At 32.6% G+C, this 27601-nt stretch overlaps 4 protein-coding genes across 5 annotated transcripts; 2 read left to right on the top strand and 2 right to left on the bottom strand.

The window, feature by feature from the left end:
- Positions 1-435: 435 nt before the first annotated feature.
- LOC107403600 (eyes absent homolog) lies at positions 436-4935 on the top strand. The gene is made up of 6 exons (XM_016010515.4): positions 436-555; positions 921-1217; positions 1320-1487; positions 2950-3043; positions 3691-3858; positions 4501-4935. Exons 2-6 carry the CDS (start codon positions 972-974, stop codon positions 4758-4760), a joined length of 936 nt encoding a protein of 311 aa, XP_015866001.3. The 5' UTR covers positions 436-555; positions 921-971; the 3' UTR covers positions 4761-4935.
- Positions 4936-10840: 5905 nt separating this feature from the next.
- On the top strand, positions 10841-13566 carry LOC107403596 (protein LOL1). 2 transcript variants are annotated; one of them, XM_016010508.4, is made up of 6 exons: positions 10841-11088; positions 11240-11390; positions 11848-11961; positions 12118-12231; positions 12429-12538; positions 13158-13566. In XM_016010508.4, the coding sequence occupies exons 2-6, from the start codon at positions 11330-11332 to the stop codon at positions 13194-13196; spliced, it is 438 nt and encodes a 145-aa protein (XP_015865994.2). In that variant the 5' UTR covers positions 10841-11088; positions 11240-11329; the 3' UTR covers positions 13197-13566. The 2 variants fall into 2 exon arrangements, with proteins under 2 accessions (XP_015865994.2, XP_015865993.2); XM_016010507.4 differs by having other exon boundaries at positions 10842-11021.
- Positions 13567-18922: 5356 nt separating this feature from the next.
- On the bottom strand, positions 18923-22364 carry LOC107403595 (ferredoxin C 2, chloroplastic). Its single transcript, XM_016010506.4, has 6 exons — positions 22044-22364; positions 21768-21831; positions 20424-20512; positions 19690-19758; positions 19309-19353; positions 18923-19202 (listed from the first exon to the last, which is right to left on the bottom strand). Exons 1-6 carry the CDS (start codon positions 22302-22304, stop codon positions 19158-19160), a joined length of 573 nt encoding a protein of 190 aa, XP_015865992.2. The 5' UTR covers positions 22305-22364; the 3' UTR covers positions 18923-19157.
- A 2991-nt stretch (positions 22365-25355) lies between these two features.
- Positions 25356-26618, bottom strand: LOC112489572 (F-box/kelch-repeat protein At3g23880). Its single transcript, XM_025068300.3, has one exon. It carries the CDS (start codon positions 26616-26618, stop codon positions 25356-25358), a length of 1263 nt encoding a protein of 420 aa, XP_024924068.3.
- Between the last annotated feature and the right edge of the window lie 983 nt (positions 26619-27601).

Raw genomic sequence — 27601 nt, 5'->3', positions numbered from 1 at the left:
CATTGTTTGACCTGCCTTATAACCTTGTCAGGATTAGAACGGTGACATTATGAAGCTTTTTGTAGGTTCTTATCTCATTTATGGTTTAAAAAGATAAAACATACCATAAAACAAAAATGAAATTTATTAAAAATCGAACCCATAATCTCAAATCCATAAGGTGATTGGACTATGACTTCCTTCAATTGGCTCCATCCCTTGGATGCAATGGAGTTTTTTATATATATAATTTGGAAGGTAAAAGGTAAAATATATTATAATTTTGAGGGTAAAATACTAAAATGTAATAATAATAAGCACCAAGGCACCAACCGTGGTTTTCATCCCAAAAATATGAAAAAATAAAAAAATAAATAAAAAGTTGCCAACTGTGTTGGGGTCTTAGATTTGGTTTTCGGATTCTGGGCTCAACTTGTTATAGCATTTGGGTTGGGCTTGTGTTTTATCAGCCCAAACAAAGCAAGCGCTTCAATCGTTTAAGCAGTACCATCACTGATCTTCGTTCCACAAGGGTTGTCTCGTGCTGGCAAATCTCCTGTTGAGTGCTGACCCAAGGTAAACAATCTTTCCTGCTTCTGCTCATTGATCTTGTATTGTATCCTTGATTTTGATGCCATTTTGTTAATTGGGTTTTACTTAGAATCAGCTTTTACAATTTAGGTTTTTTTATTTATTTATTTTTTTGGTTTTGTTTTTGTTTTTTTCATTTCTGAATCAGTTTTGCTGTTTGTGCCTAAAATCAATCTTAAAACACATTTATCATTCAAATTTGTTGAGTATATCAAGTTTCCAACAAGTTTGGTTAGGAGAGGAAAATAAAAAATAAAAAATAAAAAAAGGTAGAAAAAGATTCTAACAGGTTTACATAAATGCATAATCTTTTGATGAATTTCTCCAAAATGGTTCTCTTTATGCTCCAGATTGGGAACCCGCTTCTAGGCTCTGTAATTGATTGCATAATAGTAAATATAATGGGTGAAAGTACAAGTGTTGCTGACCTGAAGACAAAGGGCTTTACTAAGAATAACATGGATCACAAAGTAAATGTATATGTATGGGATATGGATGAGACTCTTATACTTCTCAAGTCTTTGTTGAATGGGACGTATGCGGAGGCTTTCAATGGTTCAAAGGATGTACAAGAGGGAATAGAGATCGGAAAGGTGTGGGAGAAGTATATTCTTGATTTGTGCGACAATCATTTCTTTTATGAACAGGTAAGTTTAGAGTTTCGCTTGCATAAACAGACAGTCAAATGCTTATTCTTTCTTGAGTTGCATGGTAGTTTTAAAGTTTCATTTTTAGTATTGGTGATGCAGATTGAAAACTACAATAAACCATTTCTTGGTGCCTTAAGCCAGTATGATGATGGACGTGATCTTTCTGAATATGATTTCAACCATGATGGGTTTGGTCCTCCATATGATGATGCTAGCAAAACAAAACTTGCTTATAGGCATAGAGTTATTGCCCACAACTACAAACAGGTATTTGAGCAAATTGGTATTACGAATTACAACAAATTCTTCTCCGTCTACATTTAAGTATTTTGTTTCTGTTATTTAGAGTTTGGAACTCATAATTAGGTTTGTCTTAAACTCTGCTAAAACCTGTTATTATATTTTCTGTGTATATTTCAATAAAAATTCTTTTGGATTCAAGACTGCATTAAATCTATTTAATCGTAATGGAAAATAGAGAGATACTATTCTCTGCATACAACATTTTTAGGGACAATCAACTTGCCATTACCTGTCTTTCATTATTGTATAAATGATAGGAAAATCCAGTTCCACAAAGATGATGCAGGATGAGTATTTCTAGATTCTAGATGCTGTACTCTGTACAACTGCAAATTTCATTTTCCTGCACTGCACAGCTAAAGAGTTCATTGAAAATGAAGATGTTTAGTGCTTTTTGCAATGGGCACTAGGAACTTTATTTATCATGTGTACATGGTTATAGGGGCTATTTATTTGTTCCTGTGGATGGTGATTCAAAGCAGAGGGATCAAGTATTGAACGAGTGCCATTCTTATAGATGTGAAGGGGAATCCTTGGATCTGCAAGGGACCTTTAAATCCACAAGGGAAAGAAATAACAGACCAAATATTAGAGAGAATCTAAAACCTATATATTATTAACTGCCGATGAATTTTTCCCTTTTCTAAAAGGGGGTATAGGCTGCATACAATCTAAATGACAAGTAAGAAATATGCTAAACCAACCTTAACAAGTAATATAGATCCTTCTCAGACTTTATTTTCTCTATTAAAACCCTGGAAACTCTCTAACCATAAAAAGTTTCAATTACGGAAATTTGCAACTGTTTTGGCCATATAACTATCAGTTAGCTACTGTGCTCGTTGAATCTATATGTTTTTATATGAGAGCCATCTGATTCTTTGAGCCTTTTGAGTTTAAAATTCTAACATGTATGGGGAACACTTTATCTGATCAGATTATCTCAACCTTTTTCTGAGCTTTAGTCCTTATGTTGTGTTCTTTCAGAGGTTAGTAGAAGTGATGCTGTCCTTGAAAACACAAAAACTGGCATAATTCTTGTTGGTAGTGTTTATTCATATATATATATATATATATATATATTTTTTTTTCATTGTGGTATTATATGTTTTACAGGGATGGTTCACTACTCATCTTTTGATTTGTGGATACTTGATATGTTGTACATGAGTAAAGGGATATATTGTTCATTAGTGAGAGTGAAAAATAGAAGAAAATTGCACATTAACGAGATTGATTATTGTCTAATAGAAAGCGAGGTTGTATGGGAGGGTTTCATTTTATTGATTCTTTTCTTTTCTTGTCTTTCATTTATGCGTGTAATGAACTGTGGATGCATTGAAATTTCTGCTTAAGAAAGTTAGTATGGTTGATATGGTATTATGTCTGTCTGGCAGAAAATCTCAAACTTTGACCTTTATTTCAGGGTTTGCATAGATTTTTTGATCAAGAGATGATAAAACAGTGGGATGAGTTGTATAATATGACTGATAAATATACAGACAGATGGCTGTCCTCAGGTATTGAATCCTATATTGATGCTATTGTGTTGTTATTTTCTCTGTCATTTTTGGTCGATCAAGATTCTTAAGAAGTATAAACTAAATAACTGGAGGTAGCACCTTTCATTTAGTGGTTCCAGTGATTCCCTCCTTAGTTACATATCCCAAAATTTTGGCTTCTTTATTCATTATCTCTCAATGGAGGTAGCACCTTTCATTTAGTGGTTCCAGTGATTCCCTCCTTAGTTACATATCCCAAAATTTTGGCTTCTTTATTCATTATCTCTCAACCCCCCCCTTGCGCCTCTAAACTCATCATACCATCCAGTGACTGCCTTTTTAGCTTTTGTTCTATAACATAGCGCTAGTGTATTTTGTCCTTCATTTATGATTGTTGGTGAACCAATTGCTATGAAAACCTTAGGCAGACAAGAAAGGAGTCAACAGTGTGGATGGAGTTGATATGTGCTGTATGTTGCTTCCGTCCATAATTTATCTATTGATCTGATTTCTATTTTTAATCCCTCGCATTGCTAGATGATAGCATATACACATACCTTTCCATCATGTGCTTCGCAGAGACACTGCATGCCTGCATTTTTTGTACTCTCTCATTTAGCAAGCAATATGAAATATTTTATTTTATGATCTTTGTTTTTATGTAGCTCATGCCTTCTTGGAGGAGTGTTCCTCTGGGCTCGAAGATAGTTCTGTTGCCTCTGCTGGTTCAAAGTGTCAACATATTAATCTATTAGTGACATCTGGCTCATTGATCCCCAGCCTTGTAAAATGCATGCTTTTTCGATTTGACAATTTGATAACACATGGAAATGGTCAGTAATCAGACTTTTAATTTATTAGTTTATTTATGTTTTTCTTTCAATAAATAATGAAGCTTGTCTTCTAGGTAAATGACATTTTGTTTTACATGTTTTAATCGGCCCCAAGAAAGTATGTGTTTGCTCATTGCATATTAAGGGTACAATATAGACATTTTGCAAAAAGCAAACTGGAATTCTTTTTGACTTTTATCGGTATAAGTTTACTGTCTCTTGTGTTTAAACTTCGTTTTGTTATGGACTTTTTTAAACAAATGATACTAGTAACCCTAGCACACATATCCTCACTCATGATTGGATATGAGAGGAATATGTTTACAGTGTATGTGTCTCTGAGAGAGAGAGAGAGAGGGTTCACTTAATACTTGTTGAAATTCCTATCTAGTCATTGGCATATGCATGCTAGCTTAAACACTAGCTTATACATATAAAGAAAGAACAAGAACATTTGGAACCCTGTTTAGATTGGTGCAAGATTCGGACTTGATGGACCTTAGAGTTGTGGATTGTTTATGGAGTGTAGCAATCTCATAATATGCCTTATTTATGCATTATAATATAATACCTGTAGTATGGGCTCTGAGAATGTATTCTGAAGTTGGAAAAATATTTCTGACTTGTCTCTAATTTCTTCAGTCTATAGTTCATGGGAAGTGGGGAAACCCCAATGTTTTCAATGGATCAAAGAACGTTTTGACAGCCCAAATGTCCGTTTTTGTGTAATTGGAGATGGCTGGGAGGAATGTGAAGCTGCTGAACTCATGCGTTGGCCATTCATTAAAATTGATCCACGACCAGGCTGCTCTCACAGGTTTCCAGGCCTCACTTTGGCGACAGTAGGATGCTATCTTTCCATTGTTTATGGGAATCCTGATCCAGAGAGTGATAAAGAGTAAAATGATTTACGATAGGTAAGTCTTTCCGGGTATTTCTATCTGTACATAAAATCTTTCCTTTTGTGGAACTTACATGTAAGTCAAATTTGTACAATTAATCCTGATAGATGACAATAAACATCTCATATGCCACAAATTGATTTATTATCAAAAGAAAGTTCCACTTTTCTTTTTCTTTTTTGGTTTTTGCCCCTTTTGTTTTTGGGCAACAAATGAAAATTCATGAATGATGAGTGGAAGGTTATGACGTTGGATTCTTCATATTAAAATTAGTCCAACGGGCCCTTATTAAAGAATGTTAGGCATGGCATAAATTTATTTAGAAACTGGTACTGTTTATGTATGCATTACTTGATATTACAACATTCAAGTCATTTTGTTTTTTGTTTTGGTTTGAAGTCATTGCCTGTTATAGAATGTCCCTATCTTGACTATACGAATCAGAAATTTCTGTTGAAGGTGCTCTCATCATTTTTGATGTCAAAATTTGTCTTTATCATCCATAGAATTTCTCCCCTGCCCTTTTTCCTACATTTTTATTTATTTTATTTTTATTTTTATTTTTTATACTTTATTTATTTATTTTTTTTTTAATCTTCCCCTTGTTTTTATACAAGCACATCAGAATTTCATTGGTGTTTTGAGTAGCTTAAAGTTTAGGTTGCATTTTGATCTATGGGCAGCCCACAGATTTAGTTGTCAGTATCAGATTTGATGGGACTATTTGTTTGGACAAGGGGAAGAAAATTTTGTCCTGATTTTTTGTCTGGTCCAAATTAAGCTGCTTAACTTGCGTAAAATTTCAATCTCTGTTGCCTCTGTTGTAAGATTATAAGGGGTTGTTTTCAGTTGGAAAATACTTGTAGTAGAAAAATTGTCAAAACAGCTAAAAAGAAAAGCAGTTTATTTGGTTTGGCGTTGATAACCTCTGATGAGATTGGGTTTTGGAGTCCAAATTTTCGGCTGCAAAAATGCATGCCTTATCTTCTAGCAGGGTCTTGGGCATGCTGCCTGTGTGTCAATGGTGGCCTTTGTGCCACATATTTGAGTTAAAGACCTTGGACTGTTATCAGATGAGTATGAGGTTGGGCATAAGGTCCAAAATCCTACCTTTCCTTTTATTTTCTTAAAGCCATCCAAGTGGATTGATTATGATAAATGACTAGAAATATTTGTTCTACTTAGTAAATGGTTTACACTAGAACACTTATAATTCTCCTTTTCTTTTCCTTTTTCTTTTATTTTATTTTTGTTGATAACTTGTTGAGAATGGACCTGAAAGCCTATCAATATCATAGACTTTGGATCTATTGCCCCACCAAGGACCAGCCAAGTAGTATGAATAAAAAATTTTATTTGGCCTGGATGCTAAGATTTGCTAAATCTGTGACTGTGCTTTCCTCCACCCCTCCCCGCTCAACTCCACACCCCCCCCCCCCAAAAAAAACAACCGGCCCTCTCCTCAATTTTTTGGTAGCTGTATGGGTTTTGTATGGGAGCAAAACAACATTTTTGGTCCCTAACATGAAAGCCAAGCTACGCATTGTCGGTGATGGAGGCCCCAAGAGAAATTATGGTGGTGCCTGAACTTTGGATTATGCAAAGCAAAATGCATCTCAAGCATGTTTCTCATGTCTTGAGTCAAGTATATGATAATTGCTGTCCTGCTTCATATTCTCGAAAATATTATTTCCCACATCCGAACTCAATGAAAGAAAGAATGCTGTTCTTTTTCAGAAAATTTGTGAACCAACTGCCCAAAATTAGAGGCATTGAAATTCTTAAAAGTGAAAATTGATAGGTTCAGAATGATGTTGGCCTATCATTGCCTGATTGAGAAATGGGTTGAAAGAACTATTTGAAGAGTAAAACTGCCATATGGGAAAAACATGTCCACGTTTTAGCTTGTTTGTCTACCTGCCTAGAGTTTTGAGCAAAGGTTTTTCTGCAATTTTATACCCGTGTCTATACATGGAGCCTCTAATAGTAAAATTATTAGGTTTATTATTAGGTTGACTTACTATTATTAGGTTTATTATTAGGTTGACATGATATGATATGATATGAATCTGGTTACATATACATATATATATATATATATATATATATATATATATATATATATATGGGGTAAGACTACGGTGCGGACAGTCTGTATGCTGATCTATATTAAAACCAATGTTTTTTTGAAAAAAGCATCGGCTTTGTCGTTACATAGACATAGCAAAGCCGATTTTTTTTTTAAAAGTGTCAATTTTGGTGCAGATCCGCATGCGGACGGTCCGCACCGTAGACTCGTCCTATATATATGTGTGTGTGTGTATATATAAACATTCGTTGTTAACACTAATCATATGTTTGGTATTAGTAATAGGGAAAGGAGTTAAAAAAAAGAAAAAAAAAAGAAAAAAAGAAACATAAAACATTTTCTGTTTTTAAAAAATACGAATAAAGTTTATTCAATTTATACATTTCAGCTCTAAATGAATATATATATATATATAGCGTTACTATGGTGCGGCTTGTCTGCATTTAAGAAAAAGCATTGCCTTTGTTGTTATATAGATATACCAAAACCAATTTTTTTTTTATTTTTTTAAAAACATCGATTTTAGTGTGGATCTGCGAATAGACCATCTACATCCTATATATATATATATTATTTATTTATTTCAAGAAACCTATTGAGGTCTGTTCTGTATGGAAATTGAATTTTCTGAGCTGGTGCACATAATAGAGTGAAACTGAATTATTGGAGGTATTTTCTAGAATAATAAGAAGAATATCCAGTTGGGATGAAGTTAGAGTGCAGAGAAAAGGCACAGAAGTGCAAAAGACAGTGGTCCCTTTCTTCTTTTTTCTTGCTTATCTATGGACCCGGTAATGGTCTTTTGTAGTGTTCCCTACAGCTTCCTAGGGTTCCATGCCCATACCCATGGACTCATTTCACTGCTCCCTTTTGTCCTTCCTTCAATCATTTGTCACCATTTCTTTTCTCTTTATTTAATATGACTTCCTTTCTTTTTCTTGACTGATCTCTTCTTAGCCTCATAATTAAATTTTTCTTTTTGGGTTTTTTTTTTTAATAAAACATTCAATTTTAGATTGGATCTCATATGTGAAACTTTAGACATTCAAAATCATGGAACAAAAGATGCCTTCGGGAATAATTTAGATAATAATGACTATTGATGTTTAACCTTTTGTGTCCTGGATTCGATTATGCTTGGGTTTCTTGTTCTTTTGTCGTCACTGCTCTAAAGGAAAATGATGTAAGAAATTGGCTTTTTAAGGCTGGGAAAAGATTTTTAGCATTTAAAAATTTTGAGCCTCAAAAATGCATTTCCATGTATCCGAAAAAAAGGAAAAAAAAAATACAGAAGCGAAAATTTTCATGAGATTATATGAAAACTAGATATTTCCAACAGCAAACAACATTTGATTGCCATCAGATTTAAAATGCTATTGTGAAATTTGTCAAACAAACGTAGGATAGAGGCATGTATTACCAAATCAAGAAACTTGTTGCTCGCAAATTTTCTTTTATGTGGAATCCAAGTTGCAAGAGAAAATGACACGTTCATTGACCACCAATTCCTGCATTACAACAAATTGACTCGTAAATAAATTAAATGTGAATCAAAGTCAAAAACCGGGGAACTAAATTAAAAAAGAAAAAGAAAAAAAAAAGAAAATAGAAAAGGAAATGAATAGCAAACTAAAAGTTAGATGATAAAGCGGGAAAAAAAAAAAAATCCAAAAGTTAGATGGATAAAACTTTGACGTCCTCAATAGGATACCTTTGTGGTTTATCAACTAATTACTCCAGCCTGAAAAGCCCCTTATCCCAAAATAAAAAAAATAAAAAACAAAAAAAAAATCTAACAATTTATTTTGTAACAATAATTGAGTCATTAAGCTTACTTATTTGACCTTAATTACAAAGTGTAATGTCACTAGTTTATTTGTTTGTATTCCAATTTTCTTTTCTTCCATGTGTCTGGCTACTTAATTTTCTTTTCTTTCATGTGTCTTTTCTTCCATGTGATAGTACCATTTCATAGTTGATATCCGAAATTTTATAAAACTTAATTGTGTTTGTAATTTTACTTTTTATGAGTATTAAATTCAAGGAAAGAAATCTAAAAGAGTATTGGATAATTCAGAAAGACAAAGATATATATTAATAGATCTAAAAAGGCATTTATCTACAGAGACCGACTTAATCCATATGAACATGTGATAGATATTGATTGCATAAATTTGTGTAATAAAAGCATATAGATTAGGTTGATTGACATGTGATTTGACAAGATAGGTAATATATTAATATGTGCATAAGATTTATTCATATAGATTATATATATAATAGCGTATGGATATAAAAAGTAAATCCCATTTTTATCTTAACAACCTTGATCTTTTACTTGACCAAATGCAATCTTTAGTGTTAAACAATGTGGGTTTTGATTAGATTATAAAATCAAAATGTATATATTAAGTCTCTGTTTGATTGAAAAGAACATATATCCCTTTTTTACAATTCATAATCAGATTACTTTGTATTAATTTTTTCCCCTGTATTCGTTTGTTATAGGTTATGTAAAAAAGTTTTTGGTTATAAATTTTTTTTTTTGAACAGAACTTATATAAGAAGAATTTTTATTAAAAAGCTGTTCAATATTTTATTATTAGTTAAAAAGTGTTTTTTTGAACTTTATTTAATGCCTTTTTGAATTTTCCATTTAAACTCAAAGTGAGTATTCTTGAGAAGTAAAAAATTTTAACTTCTTCATTTTGAAAAGCATTTTCTTAGTTAATAAAGTTTATAACAACCAATAAATACTTATTGTTCCAAAGTAAACCATACTAAACAGACCCTTAGACTTTTTAGCTTATCCCATTCAAGGTAATTTCTTTGAAGTAAATAATTCATTTGGTTTGGTATAATCTTATGCTAAACATCATTTAAGACATACAACAACTCGACTCCATTTCCTAGTGTTTTCCTGACAAGAGAATTCAAATAGAAAGTAAGATACACTACCTGAACCAAAAATGGCAGTGGAAGACAAGAAAAGCACCAATATTTTCATGCATGCCAAACACATTTACAAGAAAACCCATCTGGAAAACACACATTGCATGACGTTAATGCATGTAAAGATTGAAAATATTGTGACGGCCAAAAAAATAAAAATAAAACTCATGATGTAAAAAAACAGAGAAGAAGGACCACCTCCATCCCAGCTAAAAGCTTTTGAAAAGAGGGGTAACATCTTTTTCTTTTTGCAATTCAGATTTTCCAGAGAAAATGTATTTTTTCTTTTTTTCTTTTTCTCTGACAGATGGTTCTGATTTCTTTCTGTTGTGTGGCGTGGCTGTCTCAAAGCCCTTGAATAGCCCCCATGAGAGAGAAGCGTGTGGCTGGTTTGCATCAGTCACGTGCATGCAATGTATGACCACCAATGGGAAGCCAACCAAAGAGAAAAAGAGAGTAGAAGATGAGTTAAGAGAGGAATTGTGGGTCCCTGAGTTCCTGACAAAGTTGATCTTGATATGCCACCAACAGAAAAAATGGAAGTTAAATCACCAACATCTATCTAAAGAAAAAAGAACCCACAATACTTCCTCTAATACAAGGTGGACCCTATGTGTGGACCCATCTTTGTATTATAGTGGTAACACGTATTTCAGGAGTATTTAATACTTTCCTATCTAAAAGTTAAAAAAATAAAATAAAAATAATAAAATTTGTTGTGAAAATTCTAATTTTTTTAATAAATTACGAAGATCGATTTTATTGCCAAATCAAAATTTAAAGATTAGCATTGGTGATGTTTGTTAATTAAACTGTTCCTGATAAATGCATGAGTTTTTTTTTTTTTTTCAAACTTTAAATCAAAATTTAAAATTATTATCGATGGTTGCCAATTAAGCTGTTCTAAACAGAACTTTAAAAGTTCCATTGCACCTTTAAAGATGAACTCGGGGTGGGGAAAAAGGTAACAAATCTATTTTTAACACCACCCTCTTTTTTATTTATTTATTTTTTATTTTCTATTTGTCACTCTACTTTGGCCATCAATGTTTCAATTATATCCTCTCTCTCTATCCATCCCCACACTAGTTGTTACAACTTGCAAAGTTGTGTGTTTGCCCCACTTCCCATTTTTCAACTCTAACTCCATAGCTCTCTTGTAAAAGTGTCTTTCAGGTTTCTTCTATATTTCTGGGAATCACCTAAAAAACTAACCAGAGGTATAATTCTAATATTGGCTTTGCTTTAAAGCTTGTCAATTTGGGTATTTGGTTTCTCTTTTCTGGGGTAATGTTATTTTTCTGACACTTTTATGATTCTCCACGCTCTGTTTTTTTTTTTTTTTTTTTTAATGAAATTTTCTTGGAATTCTTTTGGCAAAATGAATAATCCTTGTTTGTGCCATTGAGACCCTTTTTCACTTTTTTCTGTGTTTCAGATATGGTAAGAATGTGATTTTCTCTGTGTCTGAGGCAGCAAGCTTCTAAAAGCTTTGGAAGAGAAAGAGTGCCTCTTTGTAAGATTTAGAATGCCAGTTCCACTTGCTCCCTATCCATCTCCTCCAGCACCATATACACCACCTGCAAATGGTATTTTTTACGAATCTGTAAGCTTATAATAAAGAATTGGCTTTGGAACAATGTGAATTGTCTCTCTGGTGTTTTGACAAATAGATTGCATGTCCTTAATGATAATAAGATTGTGCAATAAGATTTATTTTTTTATTTTTTTTTTCTTCCATCTCCTCTGTCTTCTCAGCAATCAGATAATCTTATTATACAGTTTAATTACTTTTTAAACAAAACCATCTAGTGGTTTGGGGAAAACTAGGCAAATTGAAAGCCAAAAAAAAGTGATTACTAATTTCTGATTGTAAAAAAATTGATTGGGGGAAATGGAACTATGCCGATGGAAGATTGAATCCAATGAAAAAAGGATATTCTGGTTTTGCAATGAAACATGTTCATACATACATTTGAATGCATATGTAAAATGATACATTAGTCACTAATCTAGTTTACTATGCTAATATTTGGTCATCATCAGGTGCACAAAGCCAGCTTGTATGCTCTGGATGTCGAAACCTCTTAGTCTACCCGGTGGGAGCAACCTCGGTTTGCTGTGCTGTTTGCAATGCAGTAACTGCTGTGCCACCTCCTGGTATTTCTTCTTTCTCATTTGATTTTGATTTCCTTACCTTCCATTATTCTTTTAACAGATTATGTTGGTTGAAGCTCAATTTGATTAGTAGAGTCGAAAATTTTGTATGTTTTTAGACCATACCACCTCTAACATTTTCTGTGTAACTCTAAACAGGCACAGAAATGGCTCAACTGGTTTGTGGAGGCTGCCATACCTTACTCATGTATATTCGGGGAGCAACAAGCGTTCAATGTTCTTGTTGTCACACTGTCAATCTTGCACTGGAAGGTACAGATTAGTAGCACAATTTCACCTTTTTATATATATATATATCTATATATATCTATATTTTTAATGTGTTCTTCTATTACCCGTCCTTTAACTAAATAATTTCTTGCCTGGAAAGAAAACTTTGAAATATATTTTCTCAATGGCAAACGTAGTTGGAAATAAACATGAAATGCATTATATCTATATTGTTACAGCGAATCAGGTAGCACATGTCAATTGTGGGAACTGCAGGATGCTATTGATGTATCAATATGGAGCAAGATCTGTGAAATGTGCAGTTTGCAATTTTGTGACATCAGTAGGGGTGAGTATTGGATTTTTCTTTTTGATTCTGAACATGTTACCTGAAACTAGTCCCTTTGTCTGTCTTTGTAGTTTAAACATGCATCAAAATCGAATTTTAACATGGCATGGAAAAAAATTTACAATAGGGCCATACTACTTTCTCATTGCTGTTAATGATGATAATCAAAAGTTTTATAACAATGCATGGCTTCAAAAAAAAAAAAAAAAAAAAAAAAAAAAAAAAAAAAAAAAATCAAAATAGACTGTGAGCCTGTGCTGCATTGTAAGTTTTTCATCGATAGCATTAACTTGTCCTAAACTGGTTGGCATGTCAATGAAACCTTCCACACAACACACTTCATAGAATGTTTTCATACCCTAACTGAAGGACAATACAATTCTGCTACACACCAAAACTTAAAATAACACCTTTTTGGTCTTGAATCTAAGAACCTAAACTCAGTGATCTTGATGATTTGTTATTCTATAATAGGAACTTTATTTAGAGTAATCAATTTTATTGTATACCCCTTGAACTGTTATACATTTCCATTTGCTTTTTTTCAACTTCATTTTTCAATTTATCTGTAACATGAAGCTACTTAGATGGTTAATATGGTTTTTATTGGCTTATGCAGGTCACAACAAGCGCGGCTGAACAGAAGTTTAACAGCTAAAACAAAATTACCATACACTTAAAAAGTTGGTTATTACGGACGCTGTAGCTTTGGTTTTGCAATCTTAAAATTTCCACTATGAATGCATGATAAGCAGAGAAAAATTTGCCCTTGAGTCACATGTATAGAGTTATTTTTCCCTTGCGTGACCCTTTTATGAATAAATAGCTTTTGTTTTTCACTTTTTGTATTTTTTGGTTTCCTTGCTTGGGTGTATGAAAAGTATTTGTATCAGAGAAGACTTTTGGAATGTGAGTGCATTTTGGAAATCTTTCGGATAAGATAAACTTCATGTTCATTTACTTATAAAATTGTGTGTATGAACAGCTTCAAGTAGATGGAAAAGTTGTAAGTTTTTTGATACCTTTTACATTCCGTTCATTTACTTATAAAAAATTGTGTGTATGAACAGCTTCAAGTACATGGAAAAGTTGTAAGTTTTTAGATACCTTTTACATTCCTCACCACCCCTCAACCCCACACATCCTTCCACCCCGCCCCCCCGCTTTTCAATTATTAAAATGGTCCAAAACACAAGCAATTTGCTTAGCAGTCAATTTTATGATACCCCAATGAATTGATTCAAGATAATTTTATGTTGGGGGACCAGGAGATATTTTATTAAGTGAAACTTGAGGTGTGGGATTCTTCAAAAGAAAGTAATTTATAAGGTTAACAATGTTTGATTTTGACTACCATATTCCAGTAAGCTAACTAGGACTTCTAAGACTGAAAACACCCAGAAAGAATCTTTGGATATAGACAAACAAAGTTATAGTTAAGTCAAAGTTGGATATACTTATTTTTTTAATTCCACACACACACCACCCCCCCCCCCCCCCCCCCCCCCCCCCCCCTCTCTCTCTCTATCTATATATATATATATATATGGTGGATTTGAACCTTACTGTGCTAGGATAAAAATTAGTATGAGATGCTTTGATATGTGACACAACCATTACATTGGCCAAGCAATACCCTGCTTATAAATTGAGCTAAATGCCTTTCTTTTATGTCAATTCAGAATTTTTTCTTTCAATGAAAACAAAAAAAAAATATCTTGCCTCTTTTTGGTCTAAACAAAAAGCTGTTAACATTTATCTATGTCCTGATGTTTGAGCAGATTTGACCTACAACCATTAAAAGGTTCTGCTCAACAAAAAGGTGTCCTACAAGTAATTTCATGCCATGAAATTCGAATTATACATCAAATATGTATGCCTTTGTTTGATAGGAGGAAATGTAAGAAAGGATTAAGGATATGAGGGATGGAAAAGTGAAAGGAGGGGAAAAAATGAATATTTTAATCCCCATTTTGTTTGATACAATAAAAATGAAAGAAAATATGATATGTATTTATAAATATATATATTTCCTTTGTTTGATTGGAAGATGGAAAGGAAAGAAAATTTCTTATGACTGATTTATAATTTTATCATTTCTTATCATCATTATATATTAATTCGACGGGCTTTCCTCCATTCTCTCCATTTTTTAACTTCCACTTTTCCTTCCCACCAAACTAAGTCACAAATAATCCTATAGGCATTGACTTCATAATTTCTTTCCACAAATCTCATTTACAATTTGTCTTACAAATGAACCTCATATCTGAAATAGTGAAGTCCATCTTTATTAGCTATTGAAACCCACTGAAATTGTTTCCGACCCATCTGGTTACATAATATTAAATTCCTAAGAAAACATATTCTATTTTCACTAAATTGACACTTTAATGCTTCTTAATTTTCCCTATATAAAAAAACCCTCTAAAGTAGTCTATATAAAAGACAAGATCTGTATAAAAAATCTGACAGTACTCCTACCATAACTGAGGCTCATGCAGGCTTCAGGAGTAACAACTCTATGGCTTTGGCCTGCAGAAAAAATAAATAATAAGAAAAGTACAAATAAAGAGAGTGATCTCCATCACCAATCTTGGTGTTAAAAAGTAAAATAGATGCATGAGAAACTAGCTCATGTGTTCCACTTCAAGTTCAACTATATGGGAATTTCCAATTAACTTAATGCAGTAGCTTTTCTAAGTCTTCTAGGGAATTCAATTTTCAGTCAATTCTATTCATATTTTTATCCATTTTCAAGTTATTCATATACAATTACCACCAAAAAAAAAAAAAAAGTAAAGTCAATCAGATATACATATATGATTCTGAAACATTTTGAGCTCAAGCCTTAAATTCCTTAAAACAACATCCATAATTGCATGAAGTCATTCTCAGAGTGTATAATATTTGTGAAACATAATAATATCCTAAGAGGCATATCCTGATTGATTGATGTTGCAGATACCATTTCCTGAGTGTGAAAGACAAGAAAATCTACTGTACTAATTAAGGTACACATCATTTGGATCTGTGGACCAATTATTTTTGCTGGCTACAACTTAAGGTGACCTGATCACCATGTGTCCATGTCAGTGGTGAGCCCTCTTAAGCCCCACCCATCATAACGGCATTTGTAAAGACCAGGTTGATAGAGAGCACATTAAAGTGGCTGTGACTCAAGTTATAAGTAAGAATAAGATTATTTAGTTACATAAATTATGTAACCTAGAATTTGAAAGTTACACATCATATATCATTGCTATCTCAACTGTCTTCGTAATAATGTAAAGGTTTTATTATTAGTTCTTTGATTCCTTCAATCCCTGAAGTTTATATATATATATATATATTGGTAGCTCATAGGAGTTGAATAAAATATTAAAATTTTAAAAGGGTTAAAACTTAATGAATCCTATATAAGGTTTTTTTTTTTAAAAAAAAAAAAAATTCTATACAGATTTATAAAATTTTTAAAGATATTTCTAAATAACGTTAAATAATTCAAAAAGTGATAAAACAAATTCTGATGATTTTTTATCATAATTATTTTAATATGAGAATTCCTATGTATATTTCCATTAAGATGGTTTTAATATGATAATTCTTTTATGTTTATACTTATCAACAATATGTAAGTTACTTTAAGAATTTAAATTTAATGTTGGTATTTGAAGTTTATATAGCTAATGGTGATGGGGACAGGAAATTCATACATGAGTTGCACCTATCAACTATGTACTAGTAGAGATTGCTTTCCTACTCCTGCCAAAACCCTGAAGGGTCTTAATTTAAAGACATTGACTCTTCCAGTGCAAGACTCCTGCCAAAACCCTGAAGGGTCTTAATGTTAAGACATCGACTCTCCCAATGCTAGTTTGCCTATAAAAAGTAGCTTTTCAGTACCCATCTTGGAAATTAGTATCATTAATTCATATAGATGTCATTTACAGACAGAAATCTTGTCTAATATTTTATATAACATAGTCTGTCTGTCACCCTCAGATATATAAATGCACAGATTTGTCATTCAAATTATAAAGAAATCTATTACCGAAAAAAAATTCTACAGAAATCTTTGTCCAGATTAAATAAAGTTTTACTAAAATTCTTGACAAAATCTTTGATGAATTTATGTTCATATAAGAACAGACATGGAAAAACGTACTATGCATGCAAACTTGTCCATGAAAATTCAAAAGGAACATTATTTAGATTCCTAATCTGAGAAAAGGAGGGGGGGAAAAAAAAAAAAGATGACAAGACAAGACAAGATTTGGTAACCGTTTCACTTAATTTTTATATCATATCAAAGAATGATGCAACAATGTTTTGTGGTCTGGCAAACACTAAACAACTATTCTTGGATACTTTATTTTTTCCTGTTCTTTTTCTATTTTCTTTTTGATTTTTGATGAGCATTGATCAAAGTCATATTCCATGTTTTGCAGCAAACTTACAAGAGCAGGAAAGATCAAGTTATTTTACATATTCTAGGATTAATTTTATTTTAGTATCATGTTGTTTAGATATATTATATATTAGAATTTAAAATTTATAAACTGTTTCACATCAGTCTAATTTTAAAATAATTTGTAAATTGAGGCATAGAATTGAATGCTTTAAATTCGAAGGTCTATTGCATTTGAAACATGGAAATCTATGGTAAATGGTGGTATATTAAGAAACATATATGATAGAGATAGAAAGTTTGGCCCCCAGCTTTTTTGTTTTGTTTTTTTTTCGTTTTTTCTTTTCTTTGTCTGCAGTTAGACCCTCCACATGGGCGATGGTGATATATTGAGTTATGCCAAAGTTATCTGAATAAGACGTAATTTCATAGTGATAATTATTGAACATAAAGCTAGTACATATGACAAAGAGATTCAGTACTTTAAAATCTACCAAATTAATTTACAAGAGAGTCTTAATAATGGGACAATTTTCATTTCGTAGGGATATTTGACAACGGAGGGAAAGCATGTAATTTAACCTGAAAAAAACAAAATAAAAGACAATGTGATCTAAGTAGATGAATGTTAAAAGATACTGCAAAGCAAAAACCTAAAGCTTTTAATGTGTTTGTTTTCTTTCATGATCGTGATACTGATCCAATAAGTTTTTGTTTGAATAAGGAAACCCAAATCTATTTATTAATTTATCATATAATCCGTTAGTAATCCATTCAACATATTAAGTTTAATATGAAATTTTCTTATAAATAAAATAAAGTAATAATAAGAATAATAATAGTAAAATATTAAAATCAAAATAATTAATTCCAAAGTATATTTAACTAATGGTTAGTAGTATAAAAAAATAATTATATTTACAAAATTAAATATTAAAACGAAAAATTAAAATATTACATATAAGACAATATGGATAAGTAATAAATATTTAATAAATATAATTTATATTATCAAAATATTTTTCTAAACGTGTTAACAGATCATGTTTCATTATTAACAATCTATTAATTAATATTTTTTTATCGTTTTGACATTGTTATATCTTTTATCATATTAACATTGTTATAGATTTGATATTGGTAAGACAAACTCGAATATTTATAGTATTTTATGGATTTTTATTCAATTATCGTGCCATGTAAAATTTTTATCCCTGTACAAATTTTTTTACCATATCTAAAAGACCCATATAGGGAGGTGCAAAGGATACGATTTGTGAAATATGCCCTTAATTGAATATATGAGATATTTTGTTGAATTTTATATTATACATACATATATATATATATATATATATATATATAAAAGATTTGTATATTTAACTTAATTTGAAGTTCCCTAACATTTATAATTGATAATCATACAAAACTCATATTGTATAAAGTGATTTAAGTTCTTATGGTGGAAGGCTCGAGAAATTTTTTCCATAGACATCTATGACCATGAGTAACTTCACATGGTGCATAGTTAAAAGAAATGGAAACACTAAGACATATGTAAAAATTATTTTGTGTAATTTAGACAGTTAAATTTTGCCGGTGAGCTTATGGGCTTGTAGGAAAACCTATTCCTTTTCCACGAAAAAATGAAAAAAAGAAAAAGAAAAAAAAGGTAAAACTTTTATTTTTGCTTAAGCTAACATTTTGCCAATGGCTCTGTGGCCTCTTTGGACTCCATGAAAAAATGACCTTTTCGGCGTATTGTGGACATATTTGGGTTACTCCCGAAAGGAGTATCCCGCCTCTAACACATTAACGGGATCCGAACACATGGATCCTTGCCACCAATGTAATACAGGCTATAGAACGTACTCCTTAAAGGACAATAGATTTTTCCTTATATTGCTGATCACCATTATATATATATATATATACAATATAAATTGTGTTGATTTTTCGAGTAGGCAATAATGTAACAATTAAAGTTTATTCACAATAATATGATCTATTGATGGACTAGCATGAGGAAAGATACATTCACAAATGACACTATCCAATTTGCTGGCCAATCATATATGGCATTGAATGTGCAGTGTCCAGAGAATACAATATAAATCAGAGAGAATACAGGGGAGGAACTGCAGCAAAATACAAACTGCAAATTTCATTTCATAGATCCTAACTCCAAAATCAAAACCCTACATTTGCTTATTCGTCACCCATGGCTAACTCCAATGCGTAGTCGTCTCTATCCTGTAGTACAAGCACATTGTAGAAGTAAGAGAACTTGAAAATACCATTCCTCCATTTTGACCACTTCACAGTAAATATTTTGGGAGTTTATAGATTCAGAACTTACAATTGGTCCTCGCGCAAAGTATCTTCCAAATTGAAGCCAATACACCTGTATTTACAAAGCAGTTCAGAGTTGCATGACCAGTTGAAGGGAAAGACAATTCAAAAACAAATGTATTTCAGAACTCCTAAGAAATTTCTTTCAGCTATCATGATTGCTTGGTTAGATCTCCTATACCAGTATGACTACTTGGTGGGTACCTCAGTTACTCTCAATCTCTTATAACATATGTTGCAAGTATTCTTTAGCAAAGGAAGGCACAGATTATTTGTTGCCAAATTAAGTAGTCAGTGTTAAATGGAATGGTTTTTCTTTTTTCTATTTAACACATAAAATTGCTAAACATCATTCTCTGTACGTGAATGATAGCAAGTTTGTATTTACCTCATCCTCGTCTTGTGTTTCTACTTCAAGATCAGAGGTGGGGAAACCAACACAAAGAAGTGCATACCCCTGAATCACGAAGAAAATTGACATAAATTTTGTCAATTTAGCATACAACATCAAAATTTTCCATGATGAACTACTAGCTAGCAAGATAAATGCACAAATTATATTAAGAACATAGGAAAGAAGAGGGGAAGAAAAATAGAGAAACTTTATTTTTAATATTTTTTAAAGGAGAATTAAGATCCCAAAACTTCCCAACTGTGTAAACCAAGAAATTATATTTGCAATAAATCTGGATATGGGAATGACATTTTTCATTTGTCTCTTATTATGTCTTCTCTTTCTCAAAACTTCAGAAAATATAAATTTAGACAAAATGTAAAAACATAGGACACTCCTGAAATTGTATTCTATCCAGTTTTGCATCAAAAAAGCACAGTATTATAACACCACCACCACCTTATGCAACCCATACTTGCAAACTTAAGCAAATGTTATTCTCAAATGATCGATCTTCCACTTCGAACTAATTAGCCTACAAGTATGGACATCAGAAAACTGTTACTGCTCTAAGTTACAAGACTTGGTTCTCATGAAAAATACTTTCTTTTAATCTTTTGTTCTACTGTTTATTTGCGTAATTGTTTATGTCCTTTTCAAATGGCTTTTCTTCATGCCTTTGCATTTTAAGTCAAACTTTCACTGCGATATAAAGTTATGATACATGCCTTTGATTTTAATTCAGCAGATATGCCTAGTGCATTAGGCTGCCTAATTTCTCCAGATTTTATGCGCACGGCACAGCTGGTGCAGCAACCTGTCAAGTGAAACAGCTTCTCAAAAAGGATGAGAGAGACCAGTAGCATAGTCTACAGTAATAGCAATAGCTGATCCTAGAGAGGGAAAAAAGTGACAAGAAAAGAAACAAATTAAGATAAAAGGTTCATTAACAGCAGATCTAAGAAAGCAGCATTTGATTTAGCTGATCAACCTAGTGTCAATTCATCAAAATACAGAGAAAAATAATGAATTTGCTTCCAAACGCCGCGCAATAAAACATAAGCAACACTTACCACTTCGGCTTGCATTCAAATTTCTGAGACTAGTTGAAATGCTCCTAGATGTTGAACAACCAATCTATGAGGAACTGCTTTTTACATTGCTTTCATGATTCATGAAAGCCTAATGCATACAAGCCTAACTCATCATGAATGATGCCAGATCATCATTCCCCTCAGACCAGTTTATTGTCCAGCACAAGAGATAAAGATAAATGTGCTTGAGGTTGCAAAACCAGTGTTTTGTTTTTTGGTTCCAAGGTCAGGCATTAATGTATTTCAAAATTTTTAGGCTGCCCTCCCTAAGAGAATGCAACCCTTAAGATAGAAAATTCCAAGTGATAGCAGAGTTCATATAGAAAGAAAATGAGAAGCTTCATGATTTCCTGTACTATTGCATATCTAGAATCACTAGATGACTTGAGGTTTTCTTCAGCAGTACAAGGGGGTTGCAGGGGCAGGAACAATGCCAACACATTAAGGGAGATAACATTGTTTGCTCCACAGCCCACCTTTGAGAAGGACGAGATACCACGTCATTTCTAGTTACGAACCATCCCTAATGAATCCTATGTTAATTTCAACCCCTCCAGCTAAGTCATATTCCTTGTATAACCTCAAATCCTGCTCACATAGTAACTAATTTTTGGACTTGTACATTTGATTAATCATGTTGACCAGATCATCTATAACTAGTTTTTGTCAACATCCAAAGCTAATTCTCTAATTTTAGAAATTCCTCACCTAGAGAACATTATTTTTGGAACAAGATCTCCACTAGGGTTTCACTCTATGACTATGAGATGGAATCTCATACTCCTTTTGCAACTGACAAGCTTAAACTATGGTTAATACCACTCTTTCTCGGCTAAAGAGTAAGTGGACATTATGCAAAATTTTCAAATCCTCTAAAACATTTACCATGCAAAATAATTTCATTATGACTGCATTTAGTGGGAATATATACGTATATATTATTGCTACTAATATTGCAGATTAGGGAATAATTAATACCGTGCCTGCAAGCAAATGGAAGCGAAATGTTCTGAGATTCAGCAGTATGCAATATATACTGGTCCTGCAATTTTAATCAATCAAGAACTAATTAACCAAGTTCAATGCAAGTTAATTATTCGAAAAATCGTCGAGCTTTTTGTTTCCATTTAAATTTTCAGGGAATCCAAACATAATTTTACAGCTCCACAATGAAAGCAATCGAAATACATAAAGCAATTTTTTTTTTTTTTTTTCTCAGGAAACAAACAGAAGGTGTGAAAGAAATGATTGTACCTCGGGAACAACGAACTCGTGGACGACTCCCCTTTGTCTGTCGTGAACAGTAACCTTGTGGGTCGGAATTGAAGCAGGGTAGGAATTACCGGCTCGACCGGTGACTTCGACGGGGGTGGTTTGGAGCTCCGACGTCGTTTTGCGGCGGAATTTGGATGGATTAAAGTGATAAGTGTGAGTCTTGGGGGTGGTAGTTTTCCGGTTGAGTGCCGGTTTCCCGTAGACGGAAGTGCAAGAATAGCAAGGAATTCCAAGCTCCATTATCTTTCTTTGTGTTTGTGTTTGTGTTTGTGTTTGGTTTAATGGTTTCTGGTTTGCTTACTCCATGCGAGCGAGATTGAGAGGATAAAATTGCCATCGTGGACAAAAGGAGGGGCTTTGATATGCTACTCGCGTTTCTATTGACCCACTCCTACAATCGGATTACCCGGCCGTTGGATCAATAGTTTTCGAAAGTCCACCCTCAAATTTTAATATCCTCAAACCAAGTGTAATTACTATAATATTTCCCAAGCTACCTCGTACTTCACATTCTACTCTAGTAACAATGTAATTGTAAGGTTGTAGGTGAGGTTCTCTGGTCTTTTCAATTAGTTAATTTATTTTGAGGTTTGTTGTCTGACATGAGATTGTGATTATATATATATATATATATATATATATATATATATAGAGCGATTGTATGACCAGAATCGTTTGGATAGATTGTATGACCAGAATCGTTTGGATAGAATTGTATACTGATAAGGAGTAAATGCAAAATCGATGTTTTTTTTTTTAATTTTTTTTTTATGTAGCATTTGTTTTTATTTGGAGGGAAAATCTGATATTTTTTTCTCATTTAGCGTCTATTTTTTGCAGATCCACATTCAACTCTATTCAGACGGTCCTGATTATTTTTGCAAATATTCGTATAATAAAGATTTTATTGTTGATAATAAATTTAAAAATTAATTGTTGTTTATATGTAAAATAGAAAAACTATATTATATTTATATATATATATATATGTATGTATATAATTAGACATGTATAGATTAAGATTACTCTTTAAAATTAGGAGGTTAGGAGTTTCTGCTTTTCAAGGACCAAAATGTAATTGGACTGGATAAACATCAAACAAATATGAAAGAAGAAAATAGTGAAGCCAAACAAATTGCTGTACGAAATGCTTTGCCTTCTAACAAAGTTAGAGCCTCTTGCATATATGCTAACCTAGTATACTCTCTGCTTCAAAAGACCTCCAGGTAACGATTATTATAAATAATAAAAATTAAATTGTACAAATGTTGTTTTTGAACACTATTGTTATATATATCTATATACATAAGTACGAATCAAAACAAGTGTTGATTAGTGGTATTTAAACTTTGTTAGGTAATTAAGTTAACTATAAAATTGAAAAAAAAAAAAAAACACCAAATTGAACATAAAATTTTGAATTGTGTTGGTTTTTGTTTTTTTATTTTTTATTTCTTTTTCCCTTCCTTAAAGTTTCCGATTGTTTAATATATCTAATATGCTATATAATTAACATTAGCTAACATTCGATATAAGCAAATTATATACAATTAGATAGAAAAAAATAAAAATAGAAACTAGAAACTAACCATGTTATTACTATATATTGTTACCAAACAACACCTTTAATTATTCTCTGTAATATTTTCCAATTATTATCAAATTTGATAATTAAAAAAAGAAAAAAAAAAGTTGCTTGCACAGTGCAAATGTTGATAAATGTAACTAACACTTGTACTAGAGTAATGTCACTTGTGCTTGCATTCAAACTTCACCAACCAATGCTACAAGTGTCCAAGTGCCCAAGCAGATAGACATTCCTAGTCCTGATTATACAAAATATTATATACCTTCCCTATGATTCTGTTTCATCAATTATAGGTATGTTGAACAATCTTTGAGGAACTTCTTTTCGCATTGCTTTTGTGAATTAATTCCTAATGCATATATACAAGCCTTACTCATCATGAACCATGCCAATATCATCATTCCCTAATATAGATATTTATGGAAACAACAAAAGAGATAGAGAAACAAGCTTTTGAGGATGCAATGCAAACCACTGTTTTTTCCCTGCTTCCAAGGTCAAGCATTAATGTATCTCAAAATTTTTAGGCTGCCATCCCTGACAGAATGCTTCAGCTTAGAGTTCATATATCAAAAAATGAGAAGCTTCATTATCTCCTGTAGTATATAGTACATATATAAAACTGGATGACACCCACAACCACAGTACAAGGGGATTGAAACATAAATTCATAAATTAATAATCACATATAGTACAACCTAGAATGCTAACTGATTTTTGGATTTTTTTTTTTTTTTTTTTTTTGGTTTGATTGATCCAATGGCCTAAAAATAAAAAAAAAATAAAAAAAGGGCATATTTGCAAATGAAGTGAATTTTAATAGTCAGAAACCAATGGCTAAAAGTCAAGCATAAACAACAATTCAAAAAGACAAACAGAGGATCCGAGTTCCAATGTCTGTCATGTTATGGTACACTACTCAGGTTTTGTAACCGATTACCAGCTGTTCCATTTACTGATTTTCTAGTAACCCACTTGTAGAAATGGATTATCAGCTATTGGATCTACAGTTTTTCTTTCTAATGTTGCTTAAACATGGCATTACAGGCCAACCCGCAAGCTGAACCAGCCAAAAGTCCAGCATCAAAACTTAATTTCCACAAATCAATTTTGATTATAGGATTTGGAAAATTTCACACAAACACGAAATTTTCTAGGAAATTTGTGGACTAAGGCTAGCTCCAATTCATGTGACATGCCATGCTTATGCAGTAGATTCTGCTACTAGTAGTACTATTCGGTAATTAGATCTGAAATTCCCATTTTTTTTTTTCCTGAACTTCATGTTACATGCTAAGCAAATTTTAAGAATTTTACAGACTTCCACTCTAGAAATACAATATTTTACATTGTGGGTATTTTTGTTATTTCATAGTTTGACTAAAAGTAAATGGAGTATATACTATTTGTACATATATATGGAAAAATAAATAAAAACTACAAGCGGAGTATGCCTAACGTTTAAAAAATAAAAGATGTATATGAAAAAACTTCGAAACTAAAAGAAAGAATTTGTGCAATTTACCCTCTTTAAGTGTGGACAAAAGACATTTTATCTCCAAAAGACAATTGTCAAACAACTTTGACTAATCCCCACTTTTATTATAGATTATATATGTTATTTTCTTGGGGTACATAAGAAGCAAATCAATAGGATCCTCTGAGTACCATTTGAGATGTTGTTTCCTAAGAATCTTCATTCGTCAACAAACAACTTCCCTAGAGATGTTGTTTCCTTGAGTACCCTTGACAGAAACCAGACTCTCCACATAAGAAATAAATCCATCATAGGAAAATCCTCCAACCTTGACTGAAACCAGAGTCTTTAGACATGGTGGTTCAGTACTTCCAAAGGAAAATTCCCTCAACTTTCTTGTAAGAACATTGTAGGAGACCAACTTTCGTGAGGATGCCATTCCACTTGAGATTTCCACTAGGAGCTCATCACTCTTCCAAAACATCAATATTTTTGGACACTCTGGAAGCCACCACTCAATAACGGCATGTTTAGTCCAACCACATCCCAAGCAACCATCCGTCATCACCCACATCTCAATGCTACTACTACTACTACTACTAGGACAGCAATCGCAAAACACAGCAACACGTTCATTCCACACTTGAATGCTTATCCAAAGTTTTTCTACGCCATTTTCTTGCGGCAGTTGAATCAAACTAAATTGCTCATCATGAAAATCAAACAAAATGATCCCCTGGTTCAGTTCAGATCCAACCTCGCGAACAAATACCAACCAATAATAAACTCCTTTACAATATACACGACAATTAAACCGATCAATTAGGAACAAAATTTTCTCCCTATCATTGTCATTATCATAATCGAATTTGATCTCTTTCCAAGAATTACTACTCAACGTGTATAATTCAGCTGCTATGAAAGCTGGACGACTAGGGATACGTGCAGTCCTGATTATCTTGTAATCTTTAGCTCCAGAATCATAGCCGAGTCCTACTGAAGTTGTTTTAATTTCAGAAATATTGTGAAAGCTTGAAATAGGACTAATAATCCTGGACTCATTGATTGCTGGGTTGCATAAATAAACAGTACCAGAAACAAACTCATGGAAACAAATGAGACCATTGCATTGAGACCCCAGTCGGAGATAAAGCCTTTGGATTTCTTCAGTGAAAGGTAATTTCATATCACTAATAGAACAATGAATGGGGTTACTGATACTGTCGTCGACGGAGAGTTTTTTTACAACTGCTCCACTGAAGATGATGGAACTGATCAAACACAATGGAGTGGAAGAGGAGGTGTTCATGATCATCATCTTCTTGTTGGCATTGTGGAGATGTTTGGAAACAAAAAATGGGTCATGGATTAGAGTATTCCATGACTTAGAGACGCATCTGAAACGTACGAGAGATTTTGGAGGCAGCCATGAAAGTATATCCTCCACCAAGCTTACTGGAATGCAGCTTTCTTCCTTTATAGTTTCCATGTAGCCTAGATCAATTATATTCACACCCTAAAAATATCGCTGCCTTTTTAATAAATCAAGCCCTATGATTATACCAGAGCCGATTTCAGTAGTCTAACTTTAGTTTAATTAGGTTTAAGAAAATTGCTCTGTCTATGATAATATATATAAGACATTGGCGCGCTATTTTTCTGTATACCTTTCCTTTTACTTATAGGATTAGAATTATATATATATATATATATATATATATATTACCAAATATATATATATATATATAGATATATATGAAAAGGTTTTTTAATCAACCTAAAAAATTGTTACATTTGGCTAGCTATTTAATTGAATTTAATTTTTTTGAGAATTATTAATTGAGTATAATTTTACACTACTCTGGATAAGCTCCAACATTTAAGCCTTCCAGTAGTGGCATATAACACGAGGACATATGCCAGTAGTGCTCTTCATGACAACAAGACCTTTTCTTTGGAAGTCACAATGGATCACTTAAATACCAGATTCAAAGAGGCCAAAGCGTCCTTACTCAAGATGTCAAACCCTCCTCCCATTTACACTGAACTGTGTTGGAGCAAACCTCCCCACCCATTCATTAAAATCAACACTGATGCCTCAGTTAGAAATGGAAAGAGCACGGTTAGCATAGTGGCCAGAGATCACCAGGGAGAAGTGCTGAAAATTAGGGCAGTCCTCTTAGTTCAGACAAGGTTGAGTATGCAGAAGCCTTCGGAATTCTTCAAGGCATGCTATTAGCCCAAGAGGAAGGGTGGTCCAGCATATGGTGCCAATCGGATGCAAGAAATATCATCCTTGCGTTAAACAACATAGACTTACATATCACACACTGGTCTACGGAAGGCATCACTGGGGACATATTTCACTGAAATCAGTTTTCTTTGGTCTCCCAGGAAGAATAACTTCCTGGCTCATTTTGTCTGTAACTGGTGCATCAGAAATAACACTTCAGGCACCTTATCCTTAGACTC

The sequence above is a fragment of the Ziziphus jujuba genome, chromosome 6, assembly GCF_031755915.1.
Source record: "Ziziphus jujuba cultivar Dongzao chromosome 6, ASM3175591v1".
NCBI classification, from domain to species: Eukaryota; Viridiplantae; Streptophyta; class Magnoliopsida; order Rosales; family Rhamnaceae; genus Ziziphus; species Ziziphus jujuba.
The sequence above is the reverse complement of the archived record's forward strand: the minus strand, read 5'-3'. Positions and strand labels throughout refer to the sequence as shown.